This window comes from Protopterus annectens, chromosome 1.part0, assembly GCF_019279795.1.
Source record: "Protopterus annectens isolate FY-2018-M chromosome 1.part0, PAN1.0, whole genome shotgun sequence".
Lineage (NCBI taxonomy): Eukaryota > Metazoa > Chordata > Ceratodontiformes > Protopteridae > Protopterus > Protopterus annectens.
In genome coordinates this window covers 1383191981-1383210605 of record NC_056725.1, presented here as the reverse complement: position 1 = coordinate 1383210605, position 18625 = coordinate 1383191981, and the positions used below count along the sequence as shown (strand labels likewise).

The window sequence follows — 18625 nt, the reverse complement described above, 5'->3', positions numbered from 1 at the left end:
TTTTCTGTTCTGTACCCCAACAGCAACAGTAAAAAGGACAAATTGCACCTGAGGGAACACAGATGGTATTTTCTGATGCCCTAATATGGAAGGCAACTCATGGAAATTGCCTATACAATCTAAGGTAAATCTTTTAAAACTATGTTTGTTTTTTTTTCTCTTACTATAACACTGGTGTTATGTATACAATTACAATTGCTGGACATTAGGCTAAAAGGAAGGGGTTCCAAGGATCTAAAGACTACTTATTAGAACAGTTATTGCTAGAGAAAGATAAGACTGAACCCCCCTTCACGTCTTTTTTAGGAGGGAAGAAGGTATAGCTATGTAAAGTTAAAGTGAAGTCAGTGGACCATACCTACGAAGGGCTGCTTCTGTTCTATTAGCAGGACAGTGTAATGATGATAAAGAGCGAATATGACAATAGTAGTCATAAGTATTAAGAAGTATCATAACAGCGGAAACCTGTGATGTGAGACATAAGTTTTAAGAAACCAAATGTTAAAATAGAATGTCCCTTGATGAATATATGAGCATCCATAAAGCAGTAAGTGATCACTACTGAGTAACACCAAGTAAAAAGATGAACGCATGTATACTTTACCTTGGGTAAACATGAGTACAGGGGCCATAAAGCAAAAACTGGCCATGAAGTAAGACATGTAGATACATATAAGTCTTGAAGAAATCATCCACAGATACAGATAACATAACTTTCATCCTATTAAGATAAGATTAAGATTTAACGAAGTACCACATGCTAATGACATAGAACTAGTGAAAGAGCTGGGGGGCAATAGAGGTAAAAGTATAAATTCATAGGGGAGACAAAGAGGAAAGTGAAATACAAGGTAAGGATGATTAACTGAAAAGGGTGGGAGATAAAAGAAAAGCCAGCTGTGAAGCAGGTGGAACTAACCCTTGACACTGGAAGCCAGTAATGAGTACTGGCAGGTACAAGATGGAAGTAGAATGCCGTGAGTTGTAAAGATAATACAAACTCCTGTTCAGGAAGGGACTTTTGTGAATGTGAACATACTTATGACAAGGAGGGGGGGGTGTAGTGTAGAGATAAAGGATGGCAAGTGCAAAACTGTAAAGACACTAATGTGAGTGTGCATAACAAATTTAAACTTGAAGCAGAGCCAAGACTAAGGGATGAGGGAAGACAAAGTAAGTGACAAGAAGAGCAAAGGAATAGGATACGATATGCATGAGAGGTCATAAGTGTGGGCAGTGAAGATAAGGAGTACAAAGTATTCAGCTTTACATTGGGGGGGTGGACAAAGAGTCATAGACGAGCGAAATAGGGTATCAAGATTTGAGAAGAGGTAATGAGACAGGGATTAAATTAGTAGGTAAAGAAAAAAATTAACAGGGTAATTACTGGCTTATTGAAAATAGCTACTTGTAGTATTAGTGGAGTAACTAATATAATAAAAATAGAAAATCACTAAGATATGCAAAGAGAGAGAATTTGCAAATATTAGCATTGCAAGAAATGCACTTAGCAGAGAATGAGGTGACAAAATTGAACAGACTAGGATGCAATTTGTTGGCCACTTCCTCAAGAGTTAGTAGGAAGAAAAGCAGAGTAGCAGCTCTAATACAGAGGGGAGTGAATTTTAATGTAGAAGAGAAGATTTAAGATGTGAGGGGTATGTATGCTGCAATAAAGTGAACTATAGAAGGAGGGAAAACCATGATAATGGCAGTGTATATTCTTCCAAAAGCAAACACTAGGGCCATAAAAGCAATTTTATCTCACACAGTGTTATTCCAAGAAAGATTATGTTTGGTGGTAGGGGAGTGGAATGTAGTAACCAGTAGGAAGGATGTAGATAGTGGGCCCAGAAAGTTGAGTGCAAAAGAAGGGAAAATGTTTAGGGCAAGACTTTAAGGCACTGGGATGGACAGATATATGGTTGAGGGGCACACAAGATAGCAAGGATAGAGGTAATACGTTTTACTCCTCTAGATTTAAAGTTTTGTCAAGGCTAGAGAGGGGGTTACATAAGTAAGGATTATGAGACATAGAAAAGGTATAAGTCTTTCCTTTAAGTTGGATCAGACTGTAGAAGGAGAGGAAATGATCAACTCTTTGGAGATGTCCAGGTTATGTTTTGAAAATGAGAGAAGAGGTGTCTTGGATGCAAAAGGAAATGGAGAAAACAAGGGCAGGGAGGGAAGACTGGACATCCAAAAGCTGGGAAAAATATAAGCAGGAAGTAAAAGAGAAAATTAGATGTCAGCAAAAATATAGAATAAGAATGGAGCAGGCAATACAAAGGTCCATGAGAATAAAATTCAAGGGGTTGCAGGCTAGGAAAGATAGTTGCTCCAAACAGGACAGAGAAATGAAGGGAGAGCTAAGGAGAACATTACATGCATGGGAAGTGGAAAAGGTGCTACTTAACAGAATAAATATGGTAAATCCGCCTTTCACAAATACACTGCAAGCAGCTAAGACATTGGCGATTAGACTTAGAAACTAAGAGAAAAATGTATGTTTGGAATAGTAAGGGAAGGGGAACAGAGGGAGAAAAAGGAGCTAGGTGAGATTCTGGAGGAATCTAGAAATTATGAGATGCCTAGTATCAATGAGCAGGAGTATGAACAGTCGGTGGAGTCAGAGACTACGTTCTGGGAAGGGGTAGAATTACTGACAATAGGTAACACAGGGAAAGAATAATTAATTTGGGAAATAATATGGATAATAGAACAAGAACCTAAGGAGACAATGAGGAAGATGAAAAGAAGAAAAGAAAAACAGGGTCAGATGAACTAAAGAGGCATGGAAGATTGAAGGGGGAGGCATAATAAAAGTATGGGTTTAACTCCCTAACAAGATGTTAGTGAGGAAGGAGGTGCCAAGCTTGGGAAAAGATGGTGTTATAAAAGCAATACCTAAAGAAAAGAAACGTCCACATTCTCCATCCTCATATAGACCAATTTTAATATTGAATCATAACTATATAGGATATCTGATGATAATGGCAGTCAGATTGGAAAGGATAAGCATGAGGATCATACAGGAGGATCAGACTGGGTTTGTAGAGGAATGAGAATGGCAAATAACCTAATTAAAGTGCTGATGATAATAAAAGAGGCCCAAGAAACAAAAAGAAAACTGGCAATCCAATCATTAGATATGAGAAAGCTTTTGATAGAGTAAAATGGGAGTATCTGTTCAAACTATTGAAGATGTGGGCATTCCAGAAAAGTAGGTAGGAATGCTGGAAAGGTTATATAAAAAAGCAATTGAATAAAACGCGGATAAAAAGCAACCACCACAGGTAAAAAGCACAATCCACGGCCGAAGAATCACCAGGACCAGGAAACAATTGATTCAATAAAATGAGAAAATTTAATGCAACATCCACAGTTGAAAATAAATCAAGCGCTTTCGCCCGGGCTCTCCCAGGCTTTCTCAAGATAAAACACAAAAGGTGTATCCTTCTTATATACACACCTATTGTTTAATTACAAAATTTATCTCATTAAACTTCCAATTAAAATTTAAAGCTCTATACCACAACATCAAGGATCCATTTCACGTTAAAATAATATGAAATCCAATTCCTAAAGTGTAGAGCAGTTTAAAAATAAATGCTTGTCGCATTTACCTTATCGTTAAATAAAACTATATAGCTCAATTTCTTACAAAATCATTATTTGAAATTTATATATAAAAATGATATTTATATATATATAGAATTCATTATGTAAAAAATGAAGTATAAGCTTAAAAAATATTAAAAAATATTAATTCAGTTGTTCATATTAACAAAGATATTCAAAGGTTCTGTGCATTTGATCCAACTAAATGGTAACATTTTTTTTAAGTTGTAAAAACTTATATTGTAATTTTATGTGAAGCATTATAAATAGCATAGTACAAGATAAATACTGAATAAACAAATGACTAGATAACATTTATAAAAGTTGGAAAAAACTCTTGTTACAATCCATTAAAAATTGGACATAAAAATACAAAATTATAAAAGAGTATTAATGTGTATAAAAATGCTGACCCAGTAAAACACTATTTTATAGGTTGAGTGTAATAACCTTCGGAACAGCTTAACAAATTTTATAATTTTGCTCTTCTAAATTTGAGAACGCTGTTAATACTTATACAATCATTGAGCCCTGGTAATTTCGAAGCATTTAATTTTAATTGCCAGAGCAATTCCTTATACTCAAGGGATGTTTCCCAATCACCCCCTTTTATATTACTGACCACTTGTTCTAATACAAGGAATTTTAAAGACATCTCTTTACAAGATAATGAATGTTTAAAAAAGGCATTTGTTTCTTTTTGTTGTTAATTTCATAAAGGTGTTCATAAACTCTTCTTTTCAGAGTTCTCTCCGTCTTGCCAACATAGAAACAAAAACAATGTTGACAAAATCCTAGATATACAACACCTTTAGTATTACAATTGAAATGACCTGATGGAAATAAATTGATATTTTTGGATTTTAAATATATTCCTTTACTATTGATCATATAACAACATTGTTTGCAAGAATTACATTTGTAAGTACCCTTTGTAAGTTGATTCTTATGATGGTTAGATACCAAATCTCTTTCTAACAGATCTTTCAGATTATTGTTCCTTCTTCTTACAAATTGTGGTGTTTTTGGAATAATTTTCCTTATACATCATTCATAGTCAAAATTGGCCAGTACCTAGAGATAGTATTTTCTATTTCAGCACTGTTAGTATTGTAAGTATACAAAAAGGCATGGCCTTTTTTGTTCTCATCATTTCGCTTAATTGCCATATCTTGAACAAAGACTTTACCAAGCAAGGGGGGAAATTGTGTAATTCTTTTGGAAAAAACTTCAGTAGCCAGAGAGTTAAATAAATTGACAGGGTAACCTTTTTCTATAAATAACTCCCTAAGATGTTCTATTTCTCTTTGAAAAAGAACATCATTACTACAAATGCTAGAGGCCCTTATCAACTGACCTTTTATGATGCCCTTTTTCTGAAATAACGGGTGGCCACTATCAAAATGCAAAAACATATTCGAGTGGGTACTTTTTCTAAAGATACTTGATTCAAAACAATTTAATTCCATATTTTTCTCTAATTTCACATCTAGATAATGTAGGTAGTGTGGATTTATTGCATATGTAAATTTTAAAAAATCGGTGGAAGAATTTATATGTTGCATAAAGTTTTCAAATTAATTTATGCTGCCATTCCACAACATACATATATCATCTAGGTACCTCTTGTAGTGGACAATACAATGTGCAGACTTTGATGGAAAAATGAATTCGGACTCCCAATGATGCAGCACAATATTTGAATATGCCGAAGCGCATGGTGTCCCCATGGCCACTCCTTTGTTTTGTTTATATAATTCACCATTAAAAATAATAAAATTTTTATTAAGAATAACACTCATGAATTCAACTAATAAGCCTATTATATTTGCATCTTGTACTATGCTATTTATAATGATTCACATAAAATTACAATATAAGTTTTTACAACTTAAAAAAAATGTTACCATTTAGTTGGATCAAATGCACAGAACCTTTGAATATATTTGTTAATATGAACAACTGAATTAATATTTTTTAATATTTTTTAAGCTTATACTTCATTTTTTACATAATGAATTCTATATATATAAATATCATTTTTATATATAAATTTAAATAATGATTTTGTAAGAAATTGAGCTAGATAGTTTTATTTAATGATAAGGTAAATGCGACAAGCATTTATTTTTAAACTGATCCACACTTTAGGAATTGGATTTCATATTATTTTAACGTGAAATGGATCCTTGATGTTGTGGTATAGAGCTTTAAATTTTAATTGGAAGTTTAATGAGATAAATTTTGTAATTAAACAATTAATAGGTGTGTATATAAGGAGAATACACCTTTTGTGTTTTATCTTGAGAAAGCCTGGGAGAGCCTGGGCGAAAGCGCTTGATTTATTTTCAACTGTGGATGTTGCATTAAATTTTCTCATTTTATTGAATCAATTGTTTCCTGGTCCTGGTGATTCTTCGGCCGTGGATTGTGCTTATATAAAAAAGCAACTGAGGAGTAAAAGTGAAAGCCAGGTTACCTCAGGAATTTGCATTAGAGAAGGTTACTAGGGAGGGGTGTCCCTTGCCCCTACTGTTGTTTGATTTATATTTAGAAGACCTGGCAATAGCCATAAACATTTCAAAAATAAAGGGATATAAATGGGGTAGGAAGCAACATAAGATAATGTAATGTGCAGATGATGTATTGATTCTCTCGAAAGGTTAAGGTCAAGATGCAAGGAGATTGTGGAGAAAAAAACAGTAAGATGAAAGGGTGGAGGATGAATCAAGGAAAATGCAAGCAATTGCAATGAATATATCAAATGAGGAGATGGTTAGTATAGAGACAGGAGATGTATGGAAAGAGGAGACTAAATGTTTGGAAGAATAGCTAATAGGTACACCAGTAAAATCTCTCAAATTGTCATGTGATAAGGTACATACATCAGCTAAAAAAAAACAACTGAGTATTGGAAACCCATACCACTAGCTCTAGATCAGAAAGTGCAGGTATTTAATTTTTATATACTACTACTAATATTATACCCTGTGTAAATGTTCTGGGATAAACCGAATGATGCATTACTAAAAAGGATAAATCAGATGGTGAGAAAATTTCTGTGAGAGAATAGTAAGCCAAGGGTAGCATGGGAGATGGTGACCCTGGCTAAAGAAAAGGGGTGATTTAGAGTATCAGAAATTATTAAAAGTTATTTAAAAACTAGTCTTGTAGCAAACATATTAGATGATGCAGTGGTAGCATTATTGCCTCACAGCAAGAGGTTCCCTGGTTCGATTCTTGGCTAGAGTGCCTTCTGTGCAGAGTCTGCATGTCTTCCCTGCATTAGTGTGGGTTTCCTCCTGGTGCTCCGATTTCCTCCCACATTACAAAGACATGCGTCTAGAGTGTTTCTCCCCGGATGTCATCTGAAAATTGGCTTTGTTCCAAGTTGTACTTTCCCAGTTAACAAATATTAAATAAATGAAATTAAATAAATATTTAGATTAAATGACATACAATACCAGACTGATTGGAAAAAAAACATGATAAGGGAGAAAACAGATCACTGACAAGAGGGAGGAGACTTACATGAGATGCTGCTGAGTACACTAATGAAAGCAAGTACCTGCCAAATATAAAGGAAATAAAGAAACTGGTAAAATATAGTATGCAAATAGGGAAGGTCATAAACTGGAAGGAAAGTATCTTGCCAATAAGTAGTACTAACCAATACAGAGAAAATGAAATGTTGTTCTGGAGATGGAAAAATTAAAAAGTCAGAAGTAAGGTACTGGGAACAGATGATAAGAGGACAGATAATGAAGACCTGGGAGGAACTGAGAAGTGAACATACACTGCCATGCAAAATGGAATGGGAATATCACAGAATACTGGTGAGATGAGACAGAATGTAGAGAAATAAAAAAGTTAGACAAAGGCCCCATACTTAGTGAAAGAAATAATCAAGAAAAGACTGGAAGGTTGTTCATGAGAGGATTAGGGGCAGGAAGAGTGGATGTAATAAAGGGTTGGTTCTACATTATTTGTGTGAGTTAATATTGGTGTGTCTTATTCCTCCATCAGGATTCATTTATCAGCTATTTCAGGATGTTTTCTCACGGAGCTCCCTCTTTCAGTGCGATCTCATGTGTAAATGTTTTTGAAAGGGGTTTTGCAAATCAAGACTCCAAGAAAACAAATGGTCCCTCCCTGTGATCTTAGTTTTGTGCTAAAAAACTAACTATTGCTCCATTGGAACCAGCTTATCAAGCTGACTTGAGATTCTTAGCATGGAAAACAGTGTTACACATTGCTCTACAAAAGGAGTATCTGAGCTGCAAGTTCTTATGGTGGTTAATTCTATCTCATTTTCCATAAAGATAGGGTTTCCTTTGGAACTAATCATTCATTTATGCCTCAAGTGATATCAATGTTTACATTGAACCAAGCTACCCATCTCACTGTCTTCAAATCTGAAAGTGAGGGAGCAATGATATTCCATACTTTGGATGTCCACTGACAATTCAGGTACTATCTTGACAGAACAAATCTTTCAGGAACTCTGATCATTTGTTCATTTCTTGTGGAGGTAGGAACAAAGGACAACCTGTGTTGTCGGTGTGACGGTTTCCAAGAGGATGTCTAGTGCATTTTCCTTTTGCTGTATCCACTACAACAAGACAGTTCCAGGCAGGGTTAGTCATCATTCTACTGGAACCTTGTCTTTATCTGTGGGTTTTGGAAAAGTTTGGATTCTAGAAGTATCTTATTAGCAGCAACTTGGTCTTCTGTACACACATTTACAAAGCACTATACACTGGATTCCTTCTCCAGGTCTAGGACAGGCTTTGTTCGAACCATTTTCCAGGGGCTTCTGGACCCTCATCTTTCCTCCTCCAAGTCAATGTAAGCTATAGTAATTTACCTATATAGCTAAAGCAGTTATCCTAATGAGGAACATCGTTCAGTTGTTTAAGTAAACCTATCATAACAGTAAATGTTTGAATGATCATTGCTGCAGTAGCTGCTCCTTCCCTCCATTCTTATTTTTGTATATCTTTGTTGCTAGGATGAGGGCCTTTATTTTTGTTTTTATTTTCCTAGCATTGTCCTCCTCAGAGATTTAGCCTTCCTCTATATTTTGACTTGAGAGATATAAAGGGAGTGATGCCCAAAACTGTCCTTAGTCAGCTCAGCTCAAGTGAACAGCTTGGGCAAGTGGAAGGTACTTTGGAGTTTGAGAAGCTGACTAGTTGTTATATCCTAGGCAGGATACAACAAATATTGCTAAGGCTACTGCAACAGTGATCATTCAAGCATCTAATGCTGTGGCAAGTTTACTCTTACAACTGTACTTTCCTTCTCTGACTCTTGAGTTACAGTCAGAAGAGCAGGGATTGGAGTGAGAATGTTATGTTCAGAATTTCCTGTCAACTTTCTGCCCATAACAAAGTTTGATAGGATTATACCAGGTACCTCAGACTCACAAATAGTTGTTCTTTCACCCTGAAGCTGACCCTGCAAGTGCTTTACCTCTCCAAAGCTGCTTCTGCTAGATAAATTACTAATGCTAATCCCAGTCCATCTGACAAGGATGGGAAAGCTTTTGATAAATTTAGAAAGAAAGTTAATTATTCTGCCACTTTTAACATTCACTGTTTTAAACTGACAGGCTCACATGTTAAAGTTATTACTTCTGTTTAAGAGAATGTGAAAAGTTAACTATTAGCCTTTATTCTTCTGAGGCGAAAACTTTCTTTGAATGCTGCTTTTGTAGTTGCTTCTCCTGTAATTAAATGTGTCTTAAAGTGTTCTTATGATGCTGATGATACTGTCTCCAGAGCTGCTGCGTCTGGGTCAGTTATGAGAAGATTTGCTTGGTTATGTTCAAGAAATCTATCTGAAGATGGTAAAAACTATAATTTTAAATTCTCCTCTGGACCAGGAAATTCTGTTTGGCCATTCTGCAGCTGAGGTGCTTTAAGAGATTTGATGAGAGGGGAAAGCTGATTCAAGTGGTGACCCAAATCTTCTAACCTAACTTTTTTAAGGCAAGTAACACATTTCCTTTCAACTTTTTCAAAAAAACAATTCAAGTAGCAAGGTGCCAACTAACAGGAATTAAAAAGTAATAGCAAAGAGGCTCCAAAAGGAAAGGAAAAACCTCTCAAATCAAGGACTGTCCAAAATGCCAGAATGATTACTTGCATATTTGCCTCTTCAGGCTTCACCCGCCACCCCACCCCCCACCCCCACCGGCAATCTGTCCCTCTCTAGGAGTCTACATCTTCCATTTTTTGGCACCAGGTTCTAGCCAAATGGATTTTGAAAATCATCTGGCAGGGGTACACTTGGCAAGGACAGTCCTTCCTCCTTTCCAGGGGATTCCTCCTGAATAAACCAAGTAATCCTGTTTCTCCAGTTGTGGAACAGATGTTATCTCAGATAGACATATAACTAGTGCATACCTGTTAGACTGGCAAAGGATTTTATTCAAAGATTTCTCTGGTGTCAAAGAAAGAAAGGACTTGGAGGCCTATGCTAGACCACTCCTCTGTCAATCTTTTTGCCAAGGTCCAAAAGTTCAAATGGTATATTGTCAGGCCCTAGTTTTAACTGCTTTTTTGGGGAACTCTGAGTGAGTTCCTGGCAGTTAGATCATACTGAAGGTGCTTGGCCATATCCTTGATAAGATATAACCTAAAGAGCTTAGGCTTCTGCAACAATGGTATATTTGAGCATCTGCTGTTATGGTAAGTTTATTTACACAATTGTACTTTGTTGCAGATTGTAATCAAACAGCCTGGATATTTTTTGCTTTGCATTCTTAAGGTGAAGATTGTTACATAATGTCAAGTTTTATCACCTTTGATTTGCAGTTATCATGAGGTTATAAACAATAAACTGCTAAATAATTCTGCCAAACTGAAATCTAAACACAACCCCTCTAACTCATCACTGTAAAGCCCTACATTCCCTATGATGGCTTGAACTCCCCCTCAACCTCCAATACATACAACTTACTACAATTTACAAAATCATTCACAACCCACTAGCTTGTCCTGCTGTTAGCCCATTAATCAACTTTTATATCCCAAATAAACATCTCATAATAACTTATAAACCTAATAAAACCCCAGACCTAAGCCTTTACTCCTGCTCTGTGTTGAAACTCTGGAACTCCCTTCCTTTAACTATCAAAACTGCTACTAACCTGCAGTCCTTCAAAACCTCTATTAAAGAATACTTCAAAAAGCTTAGATTTTGCTCCTGTATGATCTCAGGCTTAGGTACTCCTATACCTTTTTCTACCTCTACTCTCTCTGTCCCCACTACTAACTTACCCTACCCTCCCTTCCTCTACACATACTCCCCTAAGGTGACACTCATACCTTTTCCACATCTATTCCTACTATCCCCTCTATCAGTTTATATCATTTTAAATCACTTTTGTTACTGCCTTTTTGTAAAGCTTTTTTTTTGCTAGTTTCACTGTGTGAAAGGTATTTATTGGAAATGTTATCCTTTTGTTAAGCATCTGTTTGTTCTGTTTTTCTAGCCAAGGAGTGTATCATGTAACTGATTTGTTTGCAGTTAAAAGCATTCTCTAGAGTCTCCTTGCTCCTTTTTCTGTTTAAAACATTAATTTAGTGTCTCACTGCTGTTTTCCTGCTGGGATAACATTTCTGTAGTGTTTCTGCCTGAAATAGTGAAGCTAGTAGCTGTAGCATAGTTCCCCACCTTCCCTCCCTGTTGTCGTCTTGTTCTTAAACTTGGTGGCTTTGCAGTTGCCTGCCCCTACTGTAAATTTGATCTGGGGCACTCCTCCCAGTCCAGTCTCATTAGCTCATTCTACTTAATATAGAAAGAACATTTGGGAAGGCCAACCCCCATAGTTTCTGTACCTTGAATTATCCTCCGTTCCTCCTTTCTCCCTTACCATTCAAAAAAAAAATTTTTTTCAGCTGCTTTTGCAGTATTTGTGTTTCCTCGTCCTACTCTGTTACTTCATCTTGCTTTTTCAGCTACTTGTTCTCTAAAGTGTTCAATTGCATTTTTTCTGCTGCATTTATTACTGCTTCTTTTTAGCCGATTTAATTGTAAGTGTTATTCTAAGCCTCTTAGTTTTGGCCTAAGCACTTGGGCTTTAGGCCTAGCCCTTAGCTTTCCCTGGCCTCTCTTCCTCAGATTCTGACAAATATGGATGGACAATTTCCTACGGTTTCTCCTGCCAGCCTGGTTGATATTGGCATCCTGAGACAGTGTAGCAACTGCTTATGTACATGGACAACCATCTGCTATTTCCACCTAGGAACACAATTTGTGAGAGATGCAGTTACATTAAGAACCTAGAGTCTATGCTCTCTCCCTCACAAGCCAGTATATCTGACACTGAGAAGGTTATCAGCACAATTACTACACCTCAAATACCACCCTCAACTACACAACACAGACCCACATATGTGGAGGTTCTCAACAAAAACATACCCAAACAAAGGAGACTTCAGAGGCAAAAACACACAAACTCCACAACCCTCCACACCACATACCACACATAGTCCAAACACCTGTGTCTCACAACCACAAAGGGCTAACCATAAACCCAACATATTAGTCATAGAAGAGTCCATTGTGAGACACACAGATGTGCCTCTCACCAGGCTGGATAAGGAGAAAGCCACAGTTAGTTGTCTGTCAGGTGCCAGAATCTGCCATATCACACATCCACTCAAGTCTCTCAACAACAGGTACTGTTATGACTCTGTCATAGTCCATGTTGGGGTGAATGACTTGAGACATACCTCCCTGGACTATATGAAGAAAGACATGATTGAGCTCGCTGAATATGTGTCACAGGCAGGTATGTCCCTAGCCTTAAGCAACATTCTACCATCACCCAGAATGATGCCTCAATACAAACAGAAAATGATTGACTTTAACAATTTCTGGTGTCATTCCAGGGGGATCCAGTACCTGATATCCTAGGAAGATATGTTCGACAGACCACGATACTTTGCTAGAGACTGTCTGTATCTGGGTCACTTGGGCTTTAGGCTTCCATGCCTCCCCCATAGTGCCTTTTTTAGGAAAAGTCCTGAGGTCGATAAAACCAACATAAAAATTTCAACAAAACACAAATTAAAGGTCATGCTGCTAAATGCTAGGAGTCTAAACATAAAACTGCACTCATTGCAAACACTCTTAACCCTCGAAGATGCTGACATTTGTGCAGTCACAGAAACCTGGTTCAAAGCTGTGGAGAGCACCCCAGCTTTACCTGGTTACTCATTCTATCATACATTCAGACCCCAAACTGTGGGCAGCAAAGACAAAGGAGATGGAGTTTCAATGTATATTAAAGACACACACACCTCCACGCTGGTCAAACAGTATGATGTACAGGAGACACTCCAGGTGCAGTTAACCATTGACAAGACCCATATTCAAATCATATCTAGCTACAGGCCCCCATATTTAACTCAGGATGCCCACTCCACCTATCTGGACCTCTTTGAGCCTATCAAGATTCAACCCTTTACCCTGATCCTGGGTGACTTTAACTACCCAACCATAGAGTGGAAAAACTACTCATGCCAGAATGCAAATGCCCAGAGATTCCTTGATTTTATCCATGTAAATGCCTTGGAGCAGCTAGCCGATACCTCCACAAGAGGTGATAATATCTTGGACTTGGTATTAACCAACATGAGTAATCACTGCAGCATCCCTACAGTATCATCCTACTTGGTGAGATCCGACCATAAAGCTTTCACTTTTGAAGTCACCATCTCCCCTGACCACCCCCCCAGCTAGGGTCAAATAAAAAAAACTTTTCCAAAGCAGATTACAACCTCCTGAGAGATGGTATAAACAGCTTCACAGCCCCCTCCCCCTCTGTTGGAACTAGCACCAATTTCCAAATCTACAACACCAAAATACTATGCAAGCACTTATATAGATGCATGGAATCAGGAATACCTGACAGGACAAAATCATCCTCCGCAAGAAAGAGTAAACCTGTCTGGTGGACATCTGCAATAAATAAACTGTATAACAAAAGGAAAAAAAATGCTGTCCAGGACCAAGAAGGAGCAGGTGCCCAGTTGGAAGCAATCTCTCCTTAGCCTGAACAAGCAAATAAGAGCACTAAAGCCAACTTCGAATCCAAATTGGCCACATCTACTAGAGACAATTATAAGGCCTTCTTCACATATGTCTGCAGTCTCAAAGGAAGCACCCAGATCTGTTCAGAACTGGTGGCCAAGGATACCACATACACAAATGCTGTAGATATAGCCAAGCTACTGGCTGACAGATTCAGCAAAAACTTTACCCCTCTGTCCCCAACAACAGGAAATCAGGACATCCCCAGTACCTGCCCCCTTCCCTTATCTCCAGGGAACAGGTCATCATTGCCCTTTCAAAGGCAAAAAATACAGCCTCCATGAGACCTGAAAACATCCCAGGTTGCATCCTACATGAACTCAAGCATGAACTTGCAGTACCATTAGTCATCCTATTCAACCAAAGCCTGAGTACCAACTTTGTCCCAGCCGAGTGGAGGACAGCCACTGTCATTCCTTTGCACAAAGGTGGAGCATCCACTAATCTGGGAAGTTATAGACCGATCAGCCTAACTAGCCTGATCTGCAAGGCCATGGAATGGATTATCAAGGACCTCATTAACAGGGACATTGGCAACCTCCAAACACTCGACCCCACACAGTTTGGCTTTGTCAAAGGGAGGTCATGTCTGTTAAATCTGGTTGACTTTTTTGAGATGGTCACCAAAGCCATGAACAAGAGGAAGATGATGCACACTACCTACTTTGACCTGGCCAAGGCCTTCGACACTATTCCCCACTCGGGCATGGTAGACAAACTCTCTCAACTAGGTATCAATCCATATGTTATCAGATGGGTAGCAAACTGGCTCACTGATAGAACCCACCTAATTAAAATAGGGGAAGCCACCTCAAGCAGTAGCCCGTAATGAGTGGCATACCCCAGGGATCGGTTTTGGGGCCTTTGTTATTCGGGATATACTCCTCTGAGGTGCAGGCCAAAACCAGTGGGCTATGGCTGACCAACTTTGCAGATGACTGCAAGCTGAGCACGATCATCAATTCCCCAAGTGATATGGATGTCCTCCAAGAGGGTCTTACCCAAACAAATGACTGGTGCCAGAAACATGGCCTCAAGCTGAATGCCAAAATATGCATCCTAATCCCCTTTGGGGAGAGTGATGTCCCCACATATCACATTAATAACAATGTCCTAAGCAGGCAGTCAGTCATGGGGGATTTGGGCACCCAGGTTGATAGCAACCTGACTTTTGGCCACCTTGTTGCTTCCATTGTACGGAAAGCTTTCTATATTGTGCACATCATAAGTTAGGGTATCACATCCAGGGACAAGGAGGTCATAACATCCCTGTATTCTTCCCTTATAAGGCCAGTTATTGAGTACAATGCCCCCTTCAGCATGTACCTCACAAAACACATGCAGTAGCTGGAGAGACCACAGAGGTTCCTCACCAGAAGAATCCAGGGCCTCAAACATCTACCCTACAGAGATAGGCTAAAAGCCCTGTCCCTCTACTCAGTTTCATACAGACTCCTCAGAGGTGACCTCTATCTGGCATACAAAGCAATCTCAGACCCCGCCTTGATGGGACTGCTGCATATCTGCAAGTCAAGCTCCACGCGAGTAACCCGCACGAGCAACCTCAACCTGGTCTTTGACATCAGTAGGACTTGTTGGTGAGACAGATTTGTGTTCCAGAGATTCCATCATCTGTGGAATTGACTCCCTCTCCGAATCAAGCAGAGTACCTCATTATCCCTTTTCAAGCGCAACCTGGATAGCTGGATGGGAAACAGAAAATACACCCCTGGGCTTCCACCCATGTCCCTGCTGGACAGGGGCTTTGGGTGCTAATTTGTCTAAACATGGGCTAAACTGTTGGCTAGGCTTATAAGGGCCTCAGGGCCAATAGCCTAGTAACTTCCTATGGTCACACCCCACCCTTCTCTACTCGTACTATCTTATGCCTTCTCCAGTATAATCTGTTACCATATTTCATGACCTCTAGAATATTAATAATAGTGATGATAATTATCTGTTATGTAAATAATGCTGCATCTTCCTGTTATCAGGCTTTCTATATAATATATGCTAGAAAACTATGAGTTAATTATGTCTATTGTTACTTAATGTCACATTGTACCACCTTTGATGTGCAGTCATCATGAGATTATAAACAATAAACTGCTAGATAATTCTGCCAAACTGAAATCTAAATGCAACCCCTCTAACTCATCACTGTAAAGCCCTACATTCCCTAGGATGGCTTGAACACTCCCTCAAACTAATATGTAGTTTTTTTTTTCAAATTTTGTGCTTGTATGTTATGACTTTATTATGTCTGTCTAGTTTTTCATTCTGTTAACCATATGTATCTTTAGCTTTTTTCCCTGGGCCTCAGCTGAAAATGGGTATCTCATGCCCCATTCGGACTTTCCCAGTAAACAAATGGCCAAATAAATAAATGCACAGAAGATTAATAACAGACTATATGGAAACAAAACAGTCAAGTTTGTAAAACCAGTTGGAGTGATGCATTCAGTAGAAAGACAGCAGAAGGAATGTAGCAAGTTTTGCAAGGGGAATTGTTTGAATGCTGAAAATTGAAAAAAAAAAGTTGAACATCAGGATCTAAGTACACAAAGTTAGCAGGATATGTTATAGCAATGATCCCTGGTTGGGTGTGGGTAACATAGGATTTACCCATAGTTGGTGTTCTTTGATCATGAGGGTGAAGCCCAAGTGATTAAACAAAGCCATCTGTATTGAAGGGTGAATATTTAATATAACACACAATAATGGAAACTGAATTAATTTAACTACCTGGGTATATTAATAGATTTGATTTATTTTATCTGATTATATCAAACAATTGGTTAGTGATAGTTATAAAATTGTAGAGTGTACAAAAGATGTATAAAGTATGGGAAATAAGAAATGATGAAATCATTGTTTGTAAGTTACATTAGACCCAAATTAGAGCATGGCATAATATTATGGAAACCTTATAAGAAAACTAACATGGATAAATTGGAAAACATACAACAGAAACGTGCCAAGAGAATCCATGGATATAAAAGATTAAGTTATGAAAGATTAAAATATCTGAACTTATAGTGTGCCATGTATATATATTTAAGGGAAGACCTTATTCAGTGACAGCTACCTCTGGGAATGGTTTAGGTTATCAAAGAGTAGTTGAGAAGATACCCATGCAGGAGATTATATAAGAATGACAGATGTAGTAATTGGTCTCTGAGAGAGTAACCAATACCTGGAATAGAGTATCAAATTATGTTAAAGAGAACATTAGATATTTTTAAGAACAGCTTGGACACTTATTATGGGGATGACTATTTTGGTATACTGACAGCCTAGAAGGGCCGAAATATGTTTGTGTGTTTTTGTATTTATATACGTCTATACTAATTTATTGCCCTGAAAAGCATTCTTAAAATATTGTATCTAAAAATACTGCATAACTGCGAAATCCTGTTCTCAATTTATGTTTGTTGTCTTTTTTTTTTTTTTTTTGTATGCAGGTTTGATAGACTATAATTTTCACTGTTTCCGCAAGGCCATCCATGAAGTATTTGAAGTACGATTGAAAGTACAGAGGTCCCGGAAACTTCAGAGTCAGAGACGAAGAAACAGACATGCTACACCAAATGGCACCCCTAAAATTCCACCATAAACTTCACCAAAGCAAGCACAGCTTTGTCACTATGATCCAGCTTTCTGCAGTCTGAATGAGGGAACTAGTTCTTGTTGATACTACATTACTTTGAATGGCAGAGTGGGCACAAACAAGAGTGTGACAGCTTCTTGTGCTTTCACACTGGTGTTGGGTATATCATGCTGTAGACATTAAACTGAACTGTTTTATGGTAACTTACAACTGTGTCTCTTGCACTGATGTGGAGGAAAAAGAAGGAATAAGCTTGAACTGTTTGGTCAGAATTCTCTTAAAATAACTTGCAAAATCTGTTACATTTTAAACTATGAAGTGTGGTATTGAATTAAATTAAACATGACCTATTTAAGCACTTGGATCACACAGTGTGTACCTGTCCTCCTGATATATTATGAAACAACTTGTCTATAGCAACAAAGCCTGACTCTGGGCTCCAAGGGAACTTGGTATTTTGTAGACCTAGTGTTTTGAGATGCTAATTGATGATAAGATGTAATTTCATCATTTCCTCTGTAGGAGTCTTATGTCATCATGTAATTGCCTTTGTAAAATGTTAAATATGGGGGAAACTGCAGATACAAGCATATAAGAGCTGCCCAGTTTCCAAAACTACAGGGCACCTTCCACACTCCTAAACTGTCTGGTAATTCAAGCTAAGCTGAATAAACACAAGTTGGGAGCAAAGTCCTTCAGAGCATTACTGCTGCTGAAGAGTGCGCTCCTGCTGAGGCTTTCAGGGATTAACATTTGGTTTGTGCTGTATCTTTCCTGGGCAGATAAGTTCTCTTTGGGGAAAAAACTTTCATTATTTAGTTTTTATTATTATTAATACTTTTCTCAAAAGTTATTTTAAAGCTAGGACTTTGTGTTTTAATGGATTGTCATGAGACTGTACTGTACATTTAAATGGGAGCACTCTTTTTTTCCTATCCATTTAAAATTTATTTATTTATTTATTTATTTATTTCAGTTTGATTACCGGGGAAGTCCACTGGGCTTGGGGGCCCGTTTTCAGTGGAGGCCCGGGGAGAAAAGCTCCACATAAACAACAATTTTTTTTTATTAAGAAAGAGTTAAGACACAGAAGAACATTACAAGTTAACAGGTGGCTAGAAAGTAGTCTACAAACAATATCAGATTGCTAAATTAGCAAAGTTAGCAAAAATTATTGACAATTTAAGTTGTATATTGTAACTGTATACCATTTTGCATGTGGAAAATTTGTGTTTAATTTACTTTAAGAGGCTGGCAACGTGTTTTAAATGTTTTTCGTCTTTTTTT

The 18625-nt window shown here is 37.7% G+C and overlaps 1 protein-coding gene across 2 annotated transcripts in view; it reads left to right on the top strand.

Annotated features, from left to right (window-relative positions):
- Positions 1-17702, top strand: part of RRAGD (Ras related GTP binding D) — an 865206-nt gene extending 847504 nt beyond the window's left edge. The window contains exons 7-8 of one of the 2 annotated variants that reach the window (XR_006364236.1): positions 24-124; positions 17193-17321. Coding sequence is in view for 1 of the 2 variants with exons in the window: in XM_044067081.1 (XP_043923016.1) it covers positions 17193-17344 (152 nt within the window). In the remaining variant the exon portion in view is untranslated. Of the gene's footprint in view, positions 1-23; positions 125-17192 lie in introns of both variants that reach the window. The other variant, XM_044067081.1, reaches the window with a different exon arrangement.
- The last annotated feature ends 923 nt before the right edge of the window (positions 17703-18625 follow it).